This window comes from Ailuropoda melanoleuca, chromosome 8, assembly GCF_002007445.2.
Source record: "Ailuropoda melanoleuca isolate Jingjing chromosome 8, ASM200744v2, whole genome shotgun sequence".
NCBI lineage: Eukaryota > Metazoa > Chordata > Mammalia > Carnivora > Ursidae > Ailuropoda > Ailuropoda melanoleuca.
In genome coordinates this window covers 8,139,876-8,160,177 of record NC_048225.1, presented here as the reverse complement: position 1 = coordinate 8,160,177, position 20,302 = coordinate 8,139,876, and the positions used below count along the sequence as shown (strand labels likewise).

Here is a 20,302-nt window from a genome sequence, read left to right as displayed (position 1 = left end):
CAAACTCAACACCTAAAGAACAAAAAAATCCAGTCAAGAAATGGGCAGAAGACACAAACAGGCATTTCTCCAAAGACATACATATGGGCCAAGAGACACGTGAGAAAATGTTCAACATCACTTGGCATCAGGGAAATACAAATCAAAACCACCATGAGGTAGCACCTCACACCTATCAAAATGGCTAAAATTAACAACTCAGGAAATAACAAATGTTGGCAAGGAATTGGAGAAAGGGGAACCCTCTTCACTATTGGTGGGAATACAAACTGGTGGAGCCACTCTGGAACGGAGGTTCCTCAAAAAGTTAAAAATAGAGCTACCTTATGACCCAGCATTTGCACTACTAGGTGTTTATCCAAAGGATACAAACAGTGATCTGAAGGGGCAGCTGCACCCCAACGTTCACAGCAGCAATGTCCACAATAGCCAAACTACAGAAAGAACTCAGATGTCCATCAACAGGTGAGTGGCTAAAGACGTGTGTGTGCATGTGTGTGTGTGTGTATGTATCTACACGCTGGAATATTACTCAGCCATCAAAAAGAATGAAATCTTGCCATTTGCAACAATATAGATAGAACTAGAAGGTATTATGTTGAGCAAAATAAGTCAGTCAGAGAAAGACAAATACCATATGATTTCACTGATAGGTGGAATTTAAGAAAAAACAGATAAGCATAGGGGAAGGGAAGAAAAAATAAGATGAAAATTGAGAGAGAGGCAAACTGTAAGAGACACTGAACTCTAAGAAACAGGGTTGCTGGAGGGGAGATGAGTGGGGGTAAGGGATAAGTGGTGATGGGCATTAAGGAGGGAGGGCACTTGATATAAGGAGGACTGGGTGTTACATGCAACTAATGAATCACTAAATTCTACTCCTGAAACTAATAAAAAAATTAATTGTTAAAGCTTGAAAAAAACATAGGGCTCATCTAACTGCTACGAACAAGTAGACCACAAAATGTATAGTGATTTAAATACAATAGAAGTTTATTTTTTGCTCATGTAGCAGAATGGGATGGGTGAAGATGCCTCCGTGCAGGCACACAAGGGTTAAGGAAGTTTTACTACTTATAAAGGCTTCCACAGTTACCCTAAATGTTGTCTCCATTCCGGCCTGATAGGAAAAAGAAACTTGGAGGAGCCCTCACAAGAGGTTTTTATGGGCTAGCTCTGAAGTGGCACATATTATTCCTGTTCACTCCATTAGTTAGAACTCAGTCACATAACCGTATCTAAACACGAGAGGCCCAGACACAGTCCAGTGATAGGCCCAGGAAGAACAGGAAACAATGGATTTTTGGTGTTCAGCTAGCAGTCTCTGGCATATTCTTCCAGGTGATTTCTTAACAATGGGACTCATTACCAAGTACTTCCCAGAAATATAATAATGATGATAATGACTTTCGCAACTGCACAGTACATTTTAATTTCACAAGACACTTTAACATATTTTATCTCATTTATTTCTCAACTTTGTGAAGTAAATGGAAGAAGCACAGCATCCATGAGTTGATGAACCTGAGGTTCCAAAGATGTTAACATAATCTACAAAAGGTCCTACAGCTCAAGTGAATTAATGGGAAAAAAACCTCAGGCCTTCAAACTCCAAGTTCAATCTTTTTATTTTTTCAAAAATCTTATTATTCACACACTTACTGAGCACCTGTTGTGTGCCTGGAATTACAGTCAGGATATAAAAATGAACACGATCTGATTCCTACCTGTAAAGAACTTAATAGATCTGTGACAACAAAGAGAACACATTTTGGAAAACAAATTTTATCAACGAGAAAAAATCTGCACTTGGGGATTTTTCCAAAGTGTATGAAAGTTCCAACATACAAAAGGGTTGTGTTCCAACATTTTAAAGGTAACTATGAGCTTAGATTTCTGGGAGCTTACTCTCTCCATCCCTTTTTCTACTTAGTTCTGAACAGAGTACCAAGGACAAAATCTGCATGGTCACAACAAAGTCAAGTAAGGGACTCTGAAAGTTGAAGAAATCCTTTCTTTTTGTTATTCATCTGAATTATTCAACTCTCCAATTCCTACATATGCATGCAGTATCTTTAAAACAAAACAAAACAAAAAAACCTTTAGTGAGTTTATGTAGAGATAGAAAAATTTATATTCCTTCTGCTAGGGGACAAAAGGAAGGTCTCCTATACAACTTTGGAGGGCACACATAAACTAGAAAGACTGCTATCAAACTAAATCCCATGTAAAAGTAGCAACACTGAATATTCAATCTCAGAAGGAAAAAGTGAATTAAAAATAATAAAATATCTAATATAATGTAATGTAGGTTATATCAAGAAACACCCTTTCCCCTTACATTTACAAAAATTAACAGATAAACACCCTTGTCAGCTAAGGTCCATGGCTGGTATGACTATAAAATAGGTTATAATTTTACTGAAAGGTTTTTTGGCAATTTTTATCAAGAACCTTAAAAATCATCCATCCCGGGGTCTCTGGCTGGCTCAGTCAGTAAAGCATGTGACTCCTGATTTCTGGGTTGTGAGTTTGAGCCCCAGATTGGGTGTAGAGATTAAAAATAAAAATCTCAAAAAAAAAAAATTAGGCTAAAAAAAAAATAGTCATCCATCTTGAGGGAGTTCTGGGAAGATGGTGGAGTAGAAGGATCCTGAGCTTACCTTGTCCCATATATACACCCAGATGACAGCCACATCAGTGCAGCTAACTCTGAAAACAACCCAAAGACTGGCAGAAAAATCAGTCAAGGGATTCACAAAATAAAAGGATGTAAACTAGGCCATCACCTACATAAAATGTGTATGAGGGGATAGAAAGTAAAAATTCAGTGCCTTTAGAATGGGTTCAAAGTTAAGCAACCATCAACTTAATAAAGACTGTTATATGCATAAGATGTTTTATATGAATCTAATGGTAACCGTAAGTCAAAAACCTATAACAGATACATAAAAAATAAGGAGAAAGGAATCCAAGCATAATACTAAAGAAACCACAGGCAAGAGAGCAAGACAAGAAGAAAGGAACAGAGAAGAACTATAAAAACAACTGTAAAACAAGTAACAAAGGGCAATAAGTATCTACCTATTGATAATTACTTTAAATGTAAACAGACTATTACTCCAATCAAAAGACACAGGGTGACTGAAAGGATAAAAAAGCAAGACCCATCTATATGCTGCTTACAAGAGACTCCCTTCAGACCTAGAAAACATTCAGATTGAAAGTGAAGGGATGGAAAAAACATTTAACGTGCAAATGGAAGCAAAAAGAAAGCTGGGATAACAATACTTACACGGGACAAAACAGACTTTACAATCCAGATTAACAAGAGACAAAGAAGGACAATACATAACCATAAAGGGAACAATCCAACAATAAGATACAATAGTAAATATTTATACAAAAAATATGGCATAATACATACATAAAGTAACTATTAACAGACATAAAGGAAGAAATCAATAGTAATACAATAATAGTAAGAGACTTTAAAACACACATCAATGGATAGATCATCCAAACAGAAATTCAAGAAGAAAACAGTGGCTTTAAATGACACACTGGACCAGATGGATCTAACAGATACATTCAGAACACTTCAACCAAACACAGTGGAATACACATTCTTTTCAATTCCACATGGAACATTCTCCAGAATAGATCACATGTTAAGCCACAAAATAAGTCTCAACAAATTAAAAAAGATTGAAATCACATCACGCATCTTTTCCAACCATGTCCGTATGAAACTAGAAATCACACACAAGAAAAAATCTGGAAAGAACACAAATACATGGAGGCTAAATAAACTGCTACTGAACAAAAAATGGATCCAACAACACATCAAAGAGGAAATAAAAAAAAAATACATGGAGACAAATGCAAATGAAAACACAATGGTCTGAAATCTTTCAGGCAGAGGAAAAGCTGTCCTAAGAGGGAAGATTATAGCAATACAGGTCTACCTCAAAAGGCAAGAAAAATCTCAACCTAACCTTACACCTAAAGGAGCTAGAAAAAGAACAAAGCCCAAAGCCAGAAGTAGTCGTAGTAGTAGTAGTAATAATAATAAAGATTAGAGCATAAATAAATGAAATAAAGACTACAAAAAAAGAAGGATAAATGAAACCAGGAGCTGGTTCTTTGAAAGGATCAACAAAACTGATAAACCTTTAGCCAGACTTTATTTTTTATTTATTTTTTTAAATATTTTATTTATTTATTTGACAGCGAGACAGGAAACACAAGCAGGGAGAGGGAGAAGGCTTCCCGTTGAGCAGGGAGTCCGATGCAGAGCTCGATCCCAGAACGCTGGGATCATGACCTGAGCCGAAGGCAGACGCTTAACGGCTGAGCCACCCAGGTGCCCCTTGAGCCAGACTTTATTTTATTTTATTTCATTTTATTTTTTATAAAGATTTTATTTATTTATTTGACAGAGAGAGAGACAGCCAGTGAGAGAGGGAACACAAGCAGGGGGAGTGGGAGAGGAAGAAGCAGGCTCCCAGCGGAGGAGCCTGATGTGGGGCTCGATCCCAGAATGCGGGGATCATGCCCTGAGCCAAAGGCAGACGCTTAACGACTGCACCACCCAGGCGCCCCTTGAGCCAGATTTAAAAAAAAAAAAAAAAAAAAAAAGGTGAGACAGAGATGACTCACATAAATAAAATCAGAATTGAAGGAGGAGAAATAACAACCATCACCAGAGAAATAAAAAGAATCATAGGAGATTATTATAAAAAGTTTTATGCCAACAAAGTAGATAACCTAGAAGAAATGGATAAATTCCTAGAAACATATAAACTTCCAAAACTGAATCAAGAAGAAATAGAATATTTAACAGACTGATTACTAGCAATGAAATTCAATTGCTTAAAAAAAAAAAAAAATTCCCAACAAACAAAAGTCCAGGACCAGATGGCTTCACAGGTGAATTCTACCAAACATGTAGAGTTAATACCTATTATTTTTCAAACTATTCAAAAAAAATAGGATAGGAAGGATAACTTCCAAATTCATTCTAAGAGGCCAGCATTGCCCTGATATCAATACCAGATGAAGACACTACAAAACAAAAAAACACCCTACAAAAACTACAGGCCAATATCTGTGAACATAGATGTAAAAATATTCAATGAAATATGAGCAAATCAAATTGAACAATACATTAAGAAATCATTCACCCTAATCAAGTAGGATTTATTCTAGCAATGCAAAGGTAGTTCAATATTCATCAATCAACATGATATATCATTATTAACAAGAGAATGGATAAAAACCTTATGATCATCTCAACAGATGCAGAAAAAGCATTTGGCAAAGTACAACATCCATTCATGAAAAAAACTCTCAAGAAAATAGGTTTAGAGGGAACTACTTCAACATATTAAAGTCCATATATGACAAACCTACAGCTAACATCATGCCCAATGGTGAAAAACTAGGAGCTCTTCTTCCAAGATCAGGAACAGGACAAGCATGTCCACTCTCACCACTTTTATTCAACACAGTACTGGAAGTCCTAGCCACAGCAATCAGACAAGAAATAAAAGGCATTCAAATTGGTAAGAAGTAAAACTTCACTATTTGTAGCTGACACACATTATACAGAAAAGTCTAAAGACTTCACTAAAAAAATACTAGAACTGATACATGAGTTCAGTAAAGTCATAGGATATGAAATTAATACGCAGAAATCTACTGTATTTCTATACACTAATAATGAAATAGAAGGATAAATTAGGAAAACAATCTCACTTATAACTGTATCAAAAAGCATAAGATAACCTAGGAATAAACTTAACCGTGGAGGTGAAAGACATTTACTCCAAAAACTATAAAACACCAATGAAAGAAAAACTGAAGACAACATAAACACATGGAAAGATATTCCACGCTCATAGATTGAAGAATCAATGTGTTAAAATGTCTGACTACATTACCCAAAGCAATCTACAGATTTAATGCTATCCCTATCAAAATACCAGTAATATGTTTCACAGAACTAGAAAAAAGACTAGAATTTGTATAGAATGATAAAAGACCACAAATAGTCAAAGCAATCTTGAAAAAGAAAAAAAAAGTTGGAGGTGTCACAATCCCAGATTTCAAGATACACTACAAAAGCTGTAGTAATCAAAACAGTATGGTACTGGCACAAAAACAGACAGATCAACAAAACAGAGAGCCTAGAAATAAACCCATGCTTATATCGTCAGCCACTCTACAACAAAGGAGCCAAGAATATACAACGGTGAAAAGATAGTCTTTTCAACAAATGGTGCTGGGACAACTGGGCAGCTACATCCAAAAGACTGAAACTGGATCATTTTCTAAAACCACACACACCCCTCAAAATGGATGAAAGACCTAAATGTGAGGCCTGAAACCATAAAAAACTAGAAGGGAACACAGGCAGTAACTTCTCTGACATGGGCCACAGCAACATTTTTCTAGATAGGCCTCCTCTGGTAAGGGAAACAAAAGCAAAAATAAACTATTAGTCCTAAACCAGGTAAAAACTTTTGCACAGCAAAGGAAACCAACAACAACAACAAAAAACAAAAAGGCAACCTACTGAATGAGAGAAGATATTTGCATATGATGTATCTGTTAAGGGGTTAATATCCAAAACATATAAAAAAAAAAAACAACTCATACAACTCAACAAAAAAACCCAAACCAATTAAAAAATGGGCAGAGGACCTGAATAGACATTGTTCCAAAGATGACATCCAGATAGCCAACAGACACATGAAAAGATGCTCAACATCAGGGAAATGCAAACCAAAAATCACAATGAGTTATCACCTTACACTAGTCAGAAGAGCTAAAATCAAAAAGACAAGAAATAACAAGTACTGGAGAGGATCTGGAAAGAAAGACCTTTGTGCACTGTTGGTGGGAACATAAATTGGCAAGGCCACTATGGAAGACGGTATAGAGGTTTCTCGAAAATTAAAAACAGAAATACTGTATGATTTATTAATTTCACTAATGGGTATTGACCCAAAGAAAACAAAAACGCTAATTTGTAAAAACATATGTAGCCATATGTTTATTGCAGCTTTATTTATAATAGCCAAGATATGGAAGCAACGTAAGTGTCCATCAACACACACACACACACACACACACACACACACACACACAGCTGGAATATTATGCAACCATAAAAACGGATGAGATCATGCCACTTCAGACAATGTGGTTGGACCTAGAGGATACTATGCTAAGTGAAATAAGTCAAACTGAGAAAGAAAAGTATCATATGACTCCATTCATAAGTGGAATCTAAAAAAAAAAAAAACAAAAAACCTACACAAAAACAAATGAATAAACAACAAAGGGCAGAATCATACCTATAATACAGAGAACAAACTGATGGTTGCCAGAGGTGAAGAAGGTGGGGCACTGGGCAGAATGGGTGAAGGGGAGAGGGAGATACAGGCTTCCAGCTATGGAATGAATAAGTCACAGGAATAAAAGGCACAGTATAACAAATATAGTCATCAATACAGTAACAGCAACATGATGGGACGATGTAGCTGGCAGATGATGGCTACACTTGTGGTAAACACAGTATAATGTATAAACTTGCTAATTCACTAAATTGTACACTTGAAAATAACATAGAATTATGTATCAACTATACTCAAAAAAATTAAAAACAAGAGTACACTTATTGTGATGAGCACTGAGTATTGTACAGAATTGTTGAATCATTATGCTGTACACCTTAAAGTAACAGAACAATGCTAATTATACTTCAATAAAGAAAAAAAAAATCACCCATCCCATTTAGCCTAAGGATTCTACTTCTGAGAAATTATTTGAAGGAAACAATCTGAAATGATGGTAAAGACTTATTTGTAAATATATTCAATGAATATTATTCGTAATATAAAAATAGAAATAGTAAGTGGGAAATAATTATGTGAATTATGGCAAGCTCATCTTATGACTGTTATACAGTTATTAGTATAGTTTTTCTTAATAATGTAAAGGATTGTTTAGACTAAAATATTAAATTAAAAAATCAGTATTTAAGTGCAGTCTTAACACAAGGTATGTATAGAAAAAGACCAGGAAAAAACTGGATATAACTACGACAAAAATGCTATCAGTGGGTGAAAAAAAATTGTGGATTATTTTTCTGCTTTATACTTTTCTGTGCAATTTTTCTTCAATGAACATGAATCACTTCTCTAATAGGAAAAACAAAAAAATGAAATGAACTTCGTATATTTACCAAATACGCTAACTTCTCCATCTGTGAAATTTCATTTTCATTTTATTTTCTAAATTCTCTATAAAATGGCCATATTATTTTCTAAAATGTAAGTATTAGTGAAAAGACTACCTACAGAGAAATGTTTCCAACAAAGTAAAAATAATATATAGAAAAGACATATAAAATACAAATTTGTACAGAAGACAAGGGATTAAATGTAGGAGCAGAAATGAAATAGTGTTAAGCTGACGGATGAAAGATTTTTTCACTTTTCAAAATGCAATTTAATGGTAATGCTGTCCTGTCTTTTTGATAATTTAACAAAAATTGCTTTTCACTTCTCATTAAAGAAAACTTTGTCTCATGCACTTAAACTACACTACAAAAGTAGCTTTGGGGGACTTTATAAGGAAGTTATACAACAAGAGCAGTACTTCTAGTACCAAGTCAGAGGGATTAACATATGTTTGCTGTCTCAGGTAATATCTGCTTCAGTACTATTTACCACTAATATACTAATTGTACACAGTCCTTCTGAAGTACCGAACAGAATTATTCTTACTATACAATTAGATCTTCAAGATTAAACATTACATGTACTTTATAAGCTTATACATCAAATCATGGGTGGAATCAGAACACTTGACCAACAAGTCAATGTGCCTGAGTGATCCTATAAGGAAAGGGTTTCTGAAAGCAGTAAAAGTCAATAGTAAAACTAACATGGAGTTCTCTAGTTATCTTTTAAGTATAAATAAATTACAATATTTTTCCAATTCAAAATTGACTTTTATTTTTTTTAAAGATTTTATTTATTTATTTACTTGAAGGAGAGAGAGAGCAAGAGCGAGGGAGAGGAGAGGCAGAGGGGGAGGGAAAGAGAGACGCTCCAGCAGACTCCCTGCTGAGCACGAAGCCTGGCTCAGGCTCAATCTCAGCACCCTGAGATCAGGACCTGAGCTAAAATCAAGGGGTGGACACTTAACCAACTGAGCCACCCAGGGATCCCAAAATTGACATTTAAGATGTAAGAATTTATATAATGCAGTAAGTCCTCATGAAGATTTAATTTCACTTTTCCAATGGTGGGTAAGGAAAACAGACTGGAGAAAAGGTAAATATCATTACATTTTTAGATCCATAGACTTTGAACCGAGGATTACTAAGACTATAAAAGAAATGATTAAAAAATAGTCTCCCATCTTAAAAATAATTTAAACAAATCATCAAAAATGACAACTCAATTTAAAAAATGGGCCAAGGGTGCCTGGGTGGCTCAGTCCATTAAGTGGTTGCCTTCTGCTCAGGTCATGATCCCAGAGTCCTGGGACTGAGTCCCAGGTCGCGCTCCCCGCTCAGTGGGAAGTCTGCTTCTCTGCCCCTCCCCTGGCTCATGCTCTCTGTCTCTCAAATAAATAAAATCTTAAAAAAACAAAAACTAAAAACAAAAAATGGTCCAAAGGACAAAAAAAAAAAAAAAATTCACAGAAGAAAATAACAAATAGGTATCTTATAAAACCATGCACTCAAAGTAAACAAAAAAAATGTTAAATCAGAAATGTTAATAAAAATTAAAAAATATTATTTGCCCTCTCAACTGGGAAAGATTTAAAAAATAATATTTCTGGTAAATGATTTCTTCCTGGTGAAAATTAACAGGTGTGACTTTTCTAGAGGATAATTTGGCATCTCACGCCGTAAGATGTAGATGTAAGGACATATTCCTGATGCGAGAATTCCATTGCCATGGGATTACCCTAAGGGAATAATCAGTTAAGCACACAAAGATATATATACAGGAATGCCCTCTGAAACATTACCTTAGAAAGAGAAACAGCAAAAGAAACAACCTAAAGGTTTAATAATAGGAAATTGATGAAATAAAATACAATCATACTAAGAATGCTATTTAACGATGCTTTAGACATTTTCCTTTTTTTTTTTTTTTTAACACTTGGGGAAATGTTAACACATTAAGTAAAAAAAACATACATATAGAGGACATCAATTTCATTACTAACACATAAAATATATGTGAATAATGAAGAGGATATGAACCAAATATTTATAGTGGTGATCTCTTGGTCTGAACGTTGGTTATGAAAGATGTTTATTTTCTTGAGTTTTTCAACAATATCTACAATGAAGACGCATACTTTTGTAACTGGGGGAAAAACACATAAATACTATGTTTATCTCAGAGAAGAACTTAAAACAAATTTTAGCATTTTTCAGTCTAATTTACCCAAGATTTATCACTTTAACTGTTTAATGTATTTTAAAAATGTTTTCTAAATGAAGAGTTTTTGATGAAATCCCCAAATGTAATTGTCTTTCATTCTTCTAATAATCTCAAACTGGATATAGGGGCTATTTCTCCTTGAAGGGTGGGAAAGCATTCTCCATAAATGCTCTGAATAAAGGCACATAAATATATTAAAAACTTTTTTCAAAAAATATGGAGGTAGAAGACAGAAGAGGTGCTAGGTACGTGAAATAGGAAAGAATGGTATCTTAGTGAATTTCTGAAATCCATTTGGCTGCAAGGAAACTGACTCTACCATCAGCAGTGGCCTGTAAGTCAAACGTCATCCTATAAATCCAGGAATGGAGACCAGTTTCAGTTATTTCCAAATAAATGTTTTCTTAATTGCCAGATATTGAGATAGAATTTCCCAGTGGAATCAAAATCAGAACACATTAAACTCTGTTAAAGTTAAAAATTTCTACAGAATATAAAAATTTACACAATTCTTATTTTTGGATGTTTGTCCCCAACCACTCCCCAAAAAGAACAGATCATTTTGAGCAATATTTAGCAGAGTAATTTGTCAAATATTATTTGTCTGGGGTGCCAAGAAACTAGAGAACAGTTTCTAATACAGCACATATATTTCATGACAAATACCATTTTCATTTCGACAAACTATAAAAACCATACAAGGCCCAGATACACATAATAGTGATTAAGTTATCTGATAACCAGTCCTTCCGCTGTACATAGTATAGCTGCTTCTTGAAATATGGGATATTTCAGAGCACAAGACTAATACCAAGACTACTGAGAGGAATCCTAAAACTTTAAAGCAAAATATAAAATTCAAATGTATTAAAAAAAAATAAGTTCTCTTCAAGAAACACTGTAATTAGGATGTATTATTCTTTTTGTTTCTATCCCTTCTCTAAAAATGCAATTTTGATACTTTATTTGGAAAGCTTTAAAAATACTTGAATTTTAAGGTAGTAAAGAATTATGCCTAAATCTAAAAACCCCAAAATGCACACACAAAGCTTTTCAGTGAACAAAAGCAGTCTTCACAATGTCCTTGCTATCAGTTTTGCATTCCAGGTTCCAGTCAGTAGCCCAACACCAATATGCCTTTATTGATCGACTGATTTGTCAGAGAGAGAGAGAGAACGAGCACCCAAGCAGGGTAACTAGTAGGCAGACAGAGAAACACTTCCCTGCTGAGCAAGGAGCCCGATGCGGCCCTTGATCCCAGGACCCTGGGATCATGACCTAAGCAGATTAACCAACTGAGCTACCCAGGGGTCCCAGCAACACGCCATTTTAATAAGATAATTTTCAGAACCTCTGTGAAATAGCTTTAAGATTCTGTGGACCACACATTCATATGCTCTTTAGGTAAGCAATATAAGAGGTATGGTATTGAGGAAAATATAGCTATCTGTCACAGAAAAGATCTGAAAATAACTAATGGTTACCTTGGGGTGGTGATATTATGGGTTATTTTTTTCATTTATCTATACCTTAAAATTTTTCAATAATAAACATGATCGGTTTGATAACATATTATTCTTTAATGTGAAAATAGTATCTTCTCACTTGATAATTTCCTTTCTAGTAATTTACCTCCAAATCTCACTCCCTCTTCCTGCCCCCTCCCCTGGAAAAAAATGCAGACATAGAATTACTTATGCAAATATTATTCATTGCAAATTATTTACTCTACGTGAAAACTGGATATGTTCAATGGTAAGAAAATTGTTCAAGAAGACAGAATTCATCTACAACGTGGAACACTACACAGCTATCAAAAATGCTTTATAAAGTTATATATAATAAGCAAAATATGCTATACAATAGGTGGAAAAAGGATGCAATTTATTTAAGTGTATATAGCATGTGATTCATCTATGGGAAAAAATGATAAAAAAAAAAAAGACTAGAGGGAAATACGCCATGAGAATGATTTACTCCCCTTGGAGGAATTGCACATGTACTTTTTGTGCACTATACTCTTCTTTATATTTTCCATAGTAAGACTCTTTCTTTAATAGAAAACAAAAACAATTTAAGGACACAAATGACTTTTTTGGAATTTTATTTAACAGACAAAAACCAACAAAAAACTAGCCATACAATTAGAAGGAAAAAATTCTTTGCTAGCACAGTTTTGATAAAATAAAACACTACTCAAGGACGCTCACAGCATAGCAAACTAGCAACCACTATTGCCCAAAATAGTTTAACAGTCTAAATGCTATTATTCTTTTCCCATTATGCTAATTTTATAAAATTAACTACTCTAATTCATAAACCACAAACCAACACTACAAAGCTTTTCTGAAGTATATATTAGGAAGCTGGATTCTACCACCACCTGCCTTCCCTTTTGTGTGCAAAATTTACATAGAGATCTAACATGAGAATACAGCTTCAGATGATGATGTAATTATACTTCTTAAACAATGTTAAGCTATTTGATAGATTAGACCAAAATGAAGATCTCTTTTTGTGTACTGATTTTTCTTTTCCTAAAAGGCAAACAGTCTTGGATCTCCCCAGTTCTGTAGAAAATACGTCATTCTTCAGTGATTCAGAACAAGAGACAGAGAAGAGCCAAGTAAAAATAACAGGGTCAAATTGTTTACCACATAGACATATAAACTAAGCCCTAAAATTTGCCTTGGGTTCGAACTTGGGGAAAAAGACCTCTAAGTTTTAAAACACAAATTTACATTGACGTTAAACCATACTATACTGAAGAAATTTCTATAAGAAGTATAATCATGATATTTAGCTGGTATTGCTCTTGATACCACTTTAATTGTTCTCACTGTAATACTGTAGTATGTTCAGCAATGAGAACCTAAAATAATGTTAAATAAAACTTTAAGGTTTCCAATAGCCATCTTATTTATAGTATTTGAGATAGTTGTATTTACTGAAGACAGAAATACTTATCCAGTCAATGAAGATAATAAACACTGCTTTAAAAATCCTTATTAATAGTATACTTTAAAATACAATTGTATAGGTGCTGTTGCTGAACAATTCTTATTGCAAATTACCACAAAAGTTCACAAAGCAACTTTGCAAAACTTCAGATCTATAAGAAGTTTTCTTTTCATTAATTACCCTATTTTCCTCATTCCTCTCAACTTTAAAATTTCCACTCACACCAAATTACCAGGAACACTCACATATCTTAAATTCACATTATTTCTTTTTATATGTTAAAGACACCTTCTTCTGAAAAGCAAAGGGAGATGGGTTCTATGGACTAGAAATTCAGCTTTTCAATTAAATCATTTTACACCTGTATACTAAGATCTGAGTGATCTTTCATGATGCGACCTGTGCCTTTAATTACAAATGCATTGATCTCAATCTGATGGCCAAACCACGGTACTACTCCACAGTGCCCCCTAGCTCCACCAGATATATCAGTTTAAAAGGGACAGGGTTTGAACTGTCAACCTCAAGAGAAAGTGTCACTCATTACTAGCTCACCTAAACATTCGTAATAGGTAGTCTTGCATCTAAATTTGGCCTAATAAGTAACAGCAGAATTAAATCTTGTGACCAATACTGATAAAAGCTGATGAGAAAAAAAAATTACGAACTTATGGCTTTGGAATTCAATCACATAAAAATGTTTTAAAGTTCTGTAGGAAGCTTTCTTTAATACACAATTTGTTTGATTTTTAGAGTCATTAAGCAAGGACTCATATAAAAATACACATTAAAAATGCCTCTTTTATGTAATTTATGGGTAAATAGCATGGCATTAGGCCATGGTTCTTTAGAGGAATTGAATCAATTTCTTCATTTTTAGAAATGTTGGGATCAAGATGAAGTAATCTCACTATAGTCACATTATTTATCATTACAAAATTAGTATAATTGCTAACAATGGTAAATTGGTGAGAGAAAATTTGTGACCTTGGTCCTGATGCCATAAAACAAGTCAGATTTGGAATGCCTCACCATTAGCAGGGGAGCACAAAAAGCGAAGATGACACAATGACATATGTCCCTACTTTTTGGAAATGGATTCCTTCACATTAAGCAAAATTTCCAAGAAGAGCAGCAACAAAAATCACTCAAGTTTTCAAGTATCCTTCACTTCACATAGCCATTCTGAAAACCCATTCTAGATTACCGCATTTTCAAACTCTAGCACATTCACACTAAATAAGGGGGAAAACTGAGTAGGATGAAAACTGGGGGAAAGAAAAATCAGAAAAAGGACGAAACTCCAGAACAACTACAATAAGAGAGGGTAGAGTATGTCAAAAACACAAGGTTTTATTCTAAAGAATGGTTTTGTTTCTACTGTTTTTCTGAAGTATTTAATTTGCACGTCTTAAAATAGAGACCCTGAGGAGAGCAGCTTGAGGCAGTGAAAGGAAGGGGGGCGGGTTAGGTAAGAAGAGAGACTTGGGAGAAAATATGTACGGTGCATCAGAATGTGCAGTGGAGTGGGGGATGCTGGATTCACAGCCAGGAAGCAGTTGAGGGCTTTATGAGTAGAGAGGCAGAATCAGATGTGGCTTAAGGAACGCGCATTCGCCGCCAGAACGCACACCTGGTCAAGGGACAACCTGGGCGAAGCGAGACCGAGCCACCAACTGTGCAAACGCAGAGATGACCATTTTAACCAGCTCTATTGTCTGGAGTATTAGATGGAAAAGCCTCAGGCACGAGATCAAGCTCTGACACCAAATTAGAGACGCTGTCGGGCAAAAGGAGGGACAGAAGATGATGGACAATGGCCGTCCGGGCATTCCCGGCCACGGGGGGCCCCTTCCTCGCGGGGCCAGGGAGGGGCGCCGCGGTCACGGGGGCCGCGCGATGCCCTGTCCCGGGAGTCCGAGTGCAGACGGCCCCTTCCCTGGGGCTGGCGACGTCCCTCATCGCGCCTCCCGGGAGCACCCAGACTTCCCCTCCCACCCCACCCCCAGCTGAAAGCAGGGAAGACGCGGAACTTGGGCTCCGGAGCGGAGGCCACAGATCAGGTCACGGCCCGGGTGGGAGGCTCTGGGAGAAATTCCATGTGGCCACGGGGGTGGCGTAGAGAAGGCAAAGCCCCGGCCGGTCAGGTTTCCAACTGGACGACACTCGGGTCGAGGTGACCGGGCCCCGAGCCCTTCGGCGCTCACCGACCCCCCTGCACCTCCCGGGTCCTCACAGTCCCAGGCCCCTCGCCTCAGCCAGAGACCCAGCCCCCCCACCCCGCTGCAGCCAACCCTCTCGGCCAACAGCTCCTCTCCCCCGGACCCTCGCCTCGGACGCTCCCGCCGAGCCCCGGGCCGCACCTCCGTCTTGGTGATCCGGTGCCGCCCCAGCTTCACCACAGCGAAGTTACCCTTCCCCAGCGTGCCCTCGATGTCGTAGAACCCCACCCGGACCGGCCCGCGCTGCAAGTGCTTCGGGCCATCCGCCATGACCATGCTGGGCCCCGCTGCTAGACACGGCGGACTGGAGCGCGGGCTGGCGGGCCGGCGGCGCGGCGCGGCTTGGCTCCGGCGACGCCGCTCCGCTCGCTCCCTCCCTCGGTCCCTCCCGCTCGGCTGGGCCCAGCCAGGCGCGCGCCGCCGCTGACGTGTGCCGACGTCAGGGGGCCGGGGCAGGGAGGCGGGGGCGGGACTGGGCCTCGATTGGTCACCATGGCGACCGGAGCACCGCCGACGTCGGCTGCCGGGAGGGAGGGAGCGAGGCAAGACGGGCGGGGCCTGGACGGCGCGATCTTTCCGGACTCAGGCTCCCCGGGTTCTCCGCGGTCTTGCGGCTGCCAGGGGCGGGGTCATCGCCTGGCCCGCCCAGCTCCTCGGCCACCCGGCCGAAGGGCAAGAGCGAGCCCTGGTGGGCGGAACGGAGGGGTGCAGCGACCTGGACCCGGTCGGCCGTCTCCTTCCCCCAACCCAGCGTTCTCCACCTACCTGGGGGCCTTCCCGCCAAAACCTCTCACCTGTGACTGCAGTGAGCCGGCAAATTTAGCACCGGCAAAGAACGGTGGTTGAGCAAAGCATTGCTCACAGACTCCTTTCTTCGTATCCCTTTCTCATTTGTTTCTATATAAATCCCTCCACATTCTGATGTCTCTGAGGAATCATTCTGACAGCAACACGATCGCTTATAGACTCACAGAATGTCAGCACTTGAAGAGACAGTAGAGATCACTTAATCCAGGGATTTGGAGCCTCACACGGGCTTCAAAGCCTCAACCCCCCTAAAATGTATGCGAATTTTTTGCTTGAGATGGTCTCTGGGGAGATGGGACTGTAGCTTTTATTAGATTCGCAAACGTGTTGGTGACCCTGAAAAGGCTAAGAAATACTTACCTAATCCAGTTTCTTTTCAGATGATGAATCAAACCCCAAGGAATAAAGGGAATTGCCAGGGTCTGCTGGTGAGGGTAGAGTTAGGATTGCAAATCACCACACAGAAGTCTTCCAAGGGGCGGCCCAAGGAAACAGAAACAGCGTTATTTTCGTATTTTGAAGTATATTACATGCCTCCAGATCTTGCTTTCTAAATGCCAATCTCTACTAAAAGGAGCCAGACTCTGGAGAAATGGATGATTCGAAGGCAGAAAGAGAGAAAGTATAAAATGCCCATGAAGATCTTGTGCCAGAAAGCAAGATTTTCAGAGTGATGGAGCACATGTCAAAAGCAAACAGGAGCCAGCTTGAAGCTACCTCCGCTTACCAAAACTGGGACAATTTAAGCATCGCCAGTGAATAGTGATTAAAATGGATTATAACACAATGAATTTCAAAAAATACACAAGTGCATATTTATTCTTAAAACGTTAAATAAATATAAAGGCCAGAGAGGAGAACTAACTTTTCTTGACAACTAAGACACTGGAGGAAATGGTGAAATTAAGAAATCACCATTTTGCAACCATTATGGTAATAATTGATTCAGATAGGGAATTATCTATCAGTAGATTTTAAGGTCATAATATAGATGTTAAAATCACCGAGACAGGATATTTACATACGCTCACAGTATCCTCAAATTTTTTATTCATTACAAAGTGGTAAAAATGGCCCCTTTACAGTGGAGAAATCAGAGGGACACCACCCTAACCAAATGATCAAAGTTAACGTCACCAGTTATGGGATAGAATGACATGATGTGCCTTCTGAGGTGAGATACTGAGAAGGATATCGCATCTCTTACCTAGTATCCCAGTCAAAAAAATCCATATTCTGAATCTAACCACAAAGAATCAGGAAACTGCAAATTGAGAAATATCCTACTTATCCACTGGCCTATATGCTTTAAAAAAAAAAAAAAAGGTCAGTGTTATGAATGATAAAGAAAAGTCTGAAAACCTGTTATAGAATTAAGGGATTAAAGAGACATGTCACTAAAGGCAACATGTAATCCTGGATTGGAAGAAAAGTGCTATAAAGGAATGTTTTCAGGACATTGTTGAAATTTGAATATGGATTGAATATTAGATGAATATTTTATTTTTGTTTAAATGTCAAGCCTCTTGAATTTTATAATTGTGGTTATAAAAAAGTGTACCCATATTAAGAGATACACACTGAAGTATTTAGGAATGAAAGTTTTTGATATATGTAATTTACTCTCGAATGGAAGATAATGGAAAAGGAAATATAAGGAGAGATAAAGATATATAATGTGGCAAAATGTTTAACTGATAAAACTAGATAAAGGGCATATGGGAGATATTGCATCTTTCTTGCAACCTGTTTTAATTTTTTTTAATGAAAATATGTGTGTATGTATACATTTTATTAATTTAATACATTTTGTGTAAGATCAGCTGGTTCTTGGGCCCTCCACCTGCTCACTGTGCTTCTCTCTTGTATTCTCCCCAAGCAATACCTTATTCTATGAATTATGTTGTCTGCAAAAGTGATGAGGGTGAGACTGGTGAGATTTCTGGATTGATGAGAATAGTATGAGGGTTTGTCTAACTAGGCAGGAGCCCACATTTATACTCCAACTCAAAAAGAGTTCCCATATACATTTTACCAGTTAATGTGTTTTAAGTGCTCTGGGGGTGGAAAATTGGGAATTTGATGAAAAGCTACTTACTCAAGAACCGGAAAATGAAAATAGAGACCCAACTAAAGCCAGCATCTCCTCTTTAAAGTACCTCTTTCGAACAGAAATTAAGACTCTTTTCCGATTATTTTAATCAGATAACCAAGCCAACTACCTCCTTGCACAGTCTGGGATTAAGACTTGATTTGGGGCTGGAAAGAGGAGAAAGAGATGGCAGGGAGTACCAACACGTTTTTGGCAACCCAGAGATCAGTGTGAGGATGCTGAATGTCTGGAGGTCAGAGAAAGAGAAGCCAGAGATAGGGGAGAAGTAGGAGGGGTTGTGCCGAAAATAAACCTTGCCCCCTTGGAAATGCAGCAGGTGCACCACTGAAAATTACCAGGAGGCTGGAAATAGAATCCGGAGAAATGTATGTGGACTAAGTATTGCAAGCTTGGACTGTGATTCAGCTCGGTTTCCTCAGTCCAAGAGATCTACTTTTCCCTCTGCAATTTTTTTTTTTTAAAGATTTTATTTATTTATTCTACAGAGATAGAGACAGCCAGTGAGAGAGGGAACACAAGCAGGGGGAGTGGGAGAGGAAGAAGCAGGCTCACAGCCAAAGAGCCTGATGTGGGGCTCGATCCCAGAACACCGGGATCACGCCCTGAGCCAAACGCAGATGCTTAACCACTGTGCCACCCAGGCGCCCCTCCCTCTGCAATTTTAACCCTATGTGTGTCTTATGTGCCTTTGCTTCAATTAAGTGATAGCCATATACGTTATGGCAATTATTAATATTATCCAACTTTCTTAACAAAATATTATCCTCCTCTCTCTCTCCCCCTTCCCCCACTTCTTTCCTATTTTCCCTAGACACATGCACACACATACTACCACCATCACCACGACACACCAGGAAAAAGAATATAAGGGAGAAAGAGAAGATAATAGGGCTTCACACAGTTATCACCTTCTTCATTTCTAGTTTTAGTATCAATGAGGTAGAGTACTCTGCATACCTGATTTCCTATTTGCTTGAACTTTAAAATGCAATATGCCCAGCTAATGCTGAGTCCACTGTATTTGCCATTGAGTTTATTAAAAACTTAAGATAACATGTCAAAAGCCAAAAGGGTGTACGTATATAAAGAATTAAGAAAGACGGTGAGAAGCTGAGATAAGAATTCTACAACATACTGAACTTAGAACAAAAATGTGGAATGAGGAGAGGAGTTAGCAAAGAGTTAATTAAAGAGTGATTTGAAATGAGAGGGGAGAAAACCTTCATGGCTCACTGTGCTATATATATTTTGCTGAAGCTGATAGCCCATGAACCTGAAAAACAAGATATGTACCATGTTTCCTTGACCATGAACAACATCTGCATTTTTACTCTTTTATCCTTTTAGGACTGAATAAAAGTCAACATACCAGTAGGTTCAGGACTGAATTTAGATTTAGTTCAAATCTGAAAACTGGCAGAATCTTTATTGGATGACTTTGCTTAGAAAAAAGATTACAAAGCTAGAATGAATACTTTGATTTTTATATTACACAAGACAGAAAGTACATGAGAAAATCCAAATCACTGACCTGTGCTAATTACAAGAGCTCCTCATGGGTACAAAATACAGGTATTCCTGAAATATGCACCAATCTGTCAGGTTAATGAACATGTGGGTGCCACTAAGTTTAAGATACTACTGTGGAAATAAAACCACAGGATTGACATTATTGAAGCAAAACTTTCTTTGGCTCTTTTAAAGGATGGGTCACCATGCCC

At 37.7% G+C, this 20,302-nt stretch overlaps 1 protein-coding gene across 2 annotated transcripts in view; it reads right to left on the bottom strand.

Moving 5' to 3' along the window:
- SIK2 (salt inducible kinase 2) overlaps window positions 1-16,076 on the bottom strand; it is a 126,472-nt gene extending 110,396 nt beyond the window's left edge. The window contains exon 1 of one of the 2 annotated variants that reach the window (XM_034665732.1): window positions 15,803-16,076. In XM_034665732.1, coding sequence (XP_034521623.1) covers window positions 15,803-15,937 — 135 coding nt within the window. In that variant the 5' untranslated portion in view covers window positions 15,938-16,076. The remainder of the gene's footprint in view (window positions 1-15,802) is intronic. The other variant, XM_002921099.4, reaches the window with a different exon arrangement.
- Between the last annotated feature and the right edge of the window lie 4,226 nt (window positions 16,077-20,302).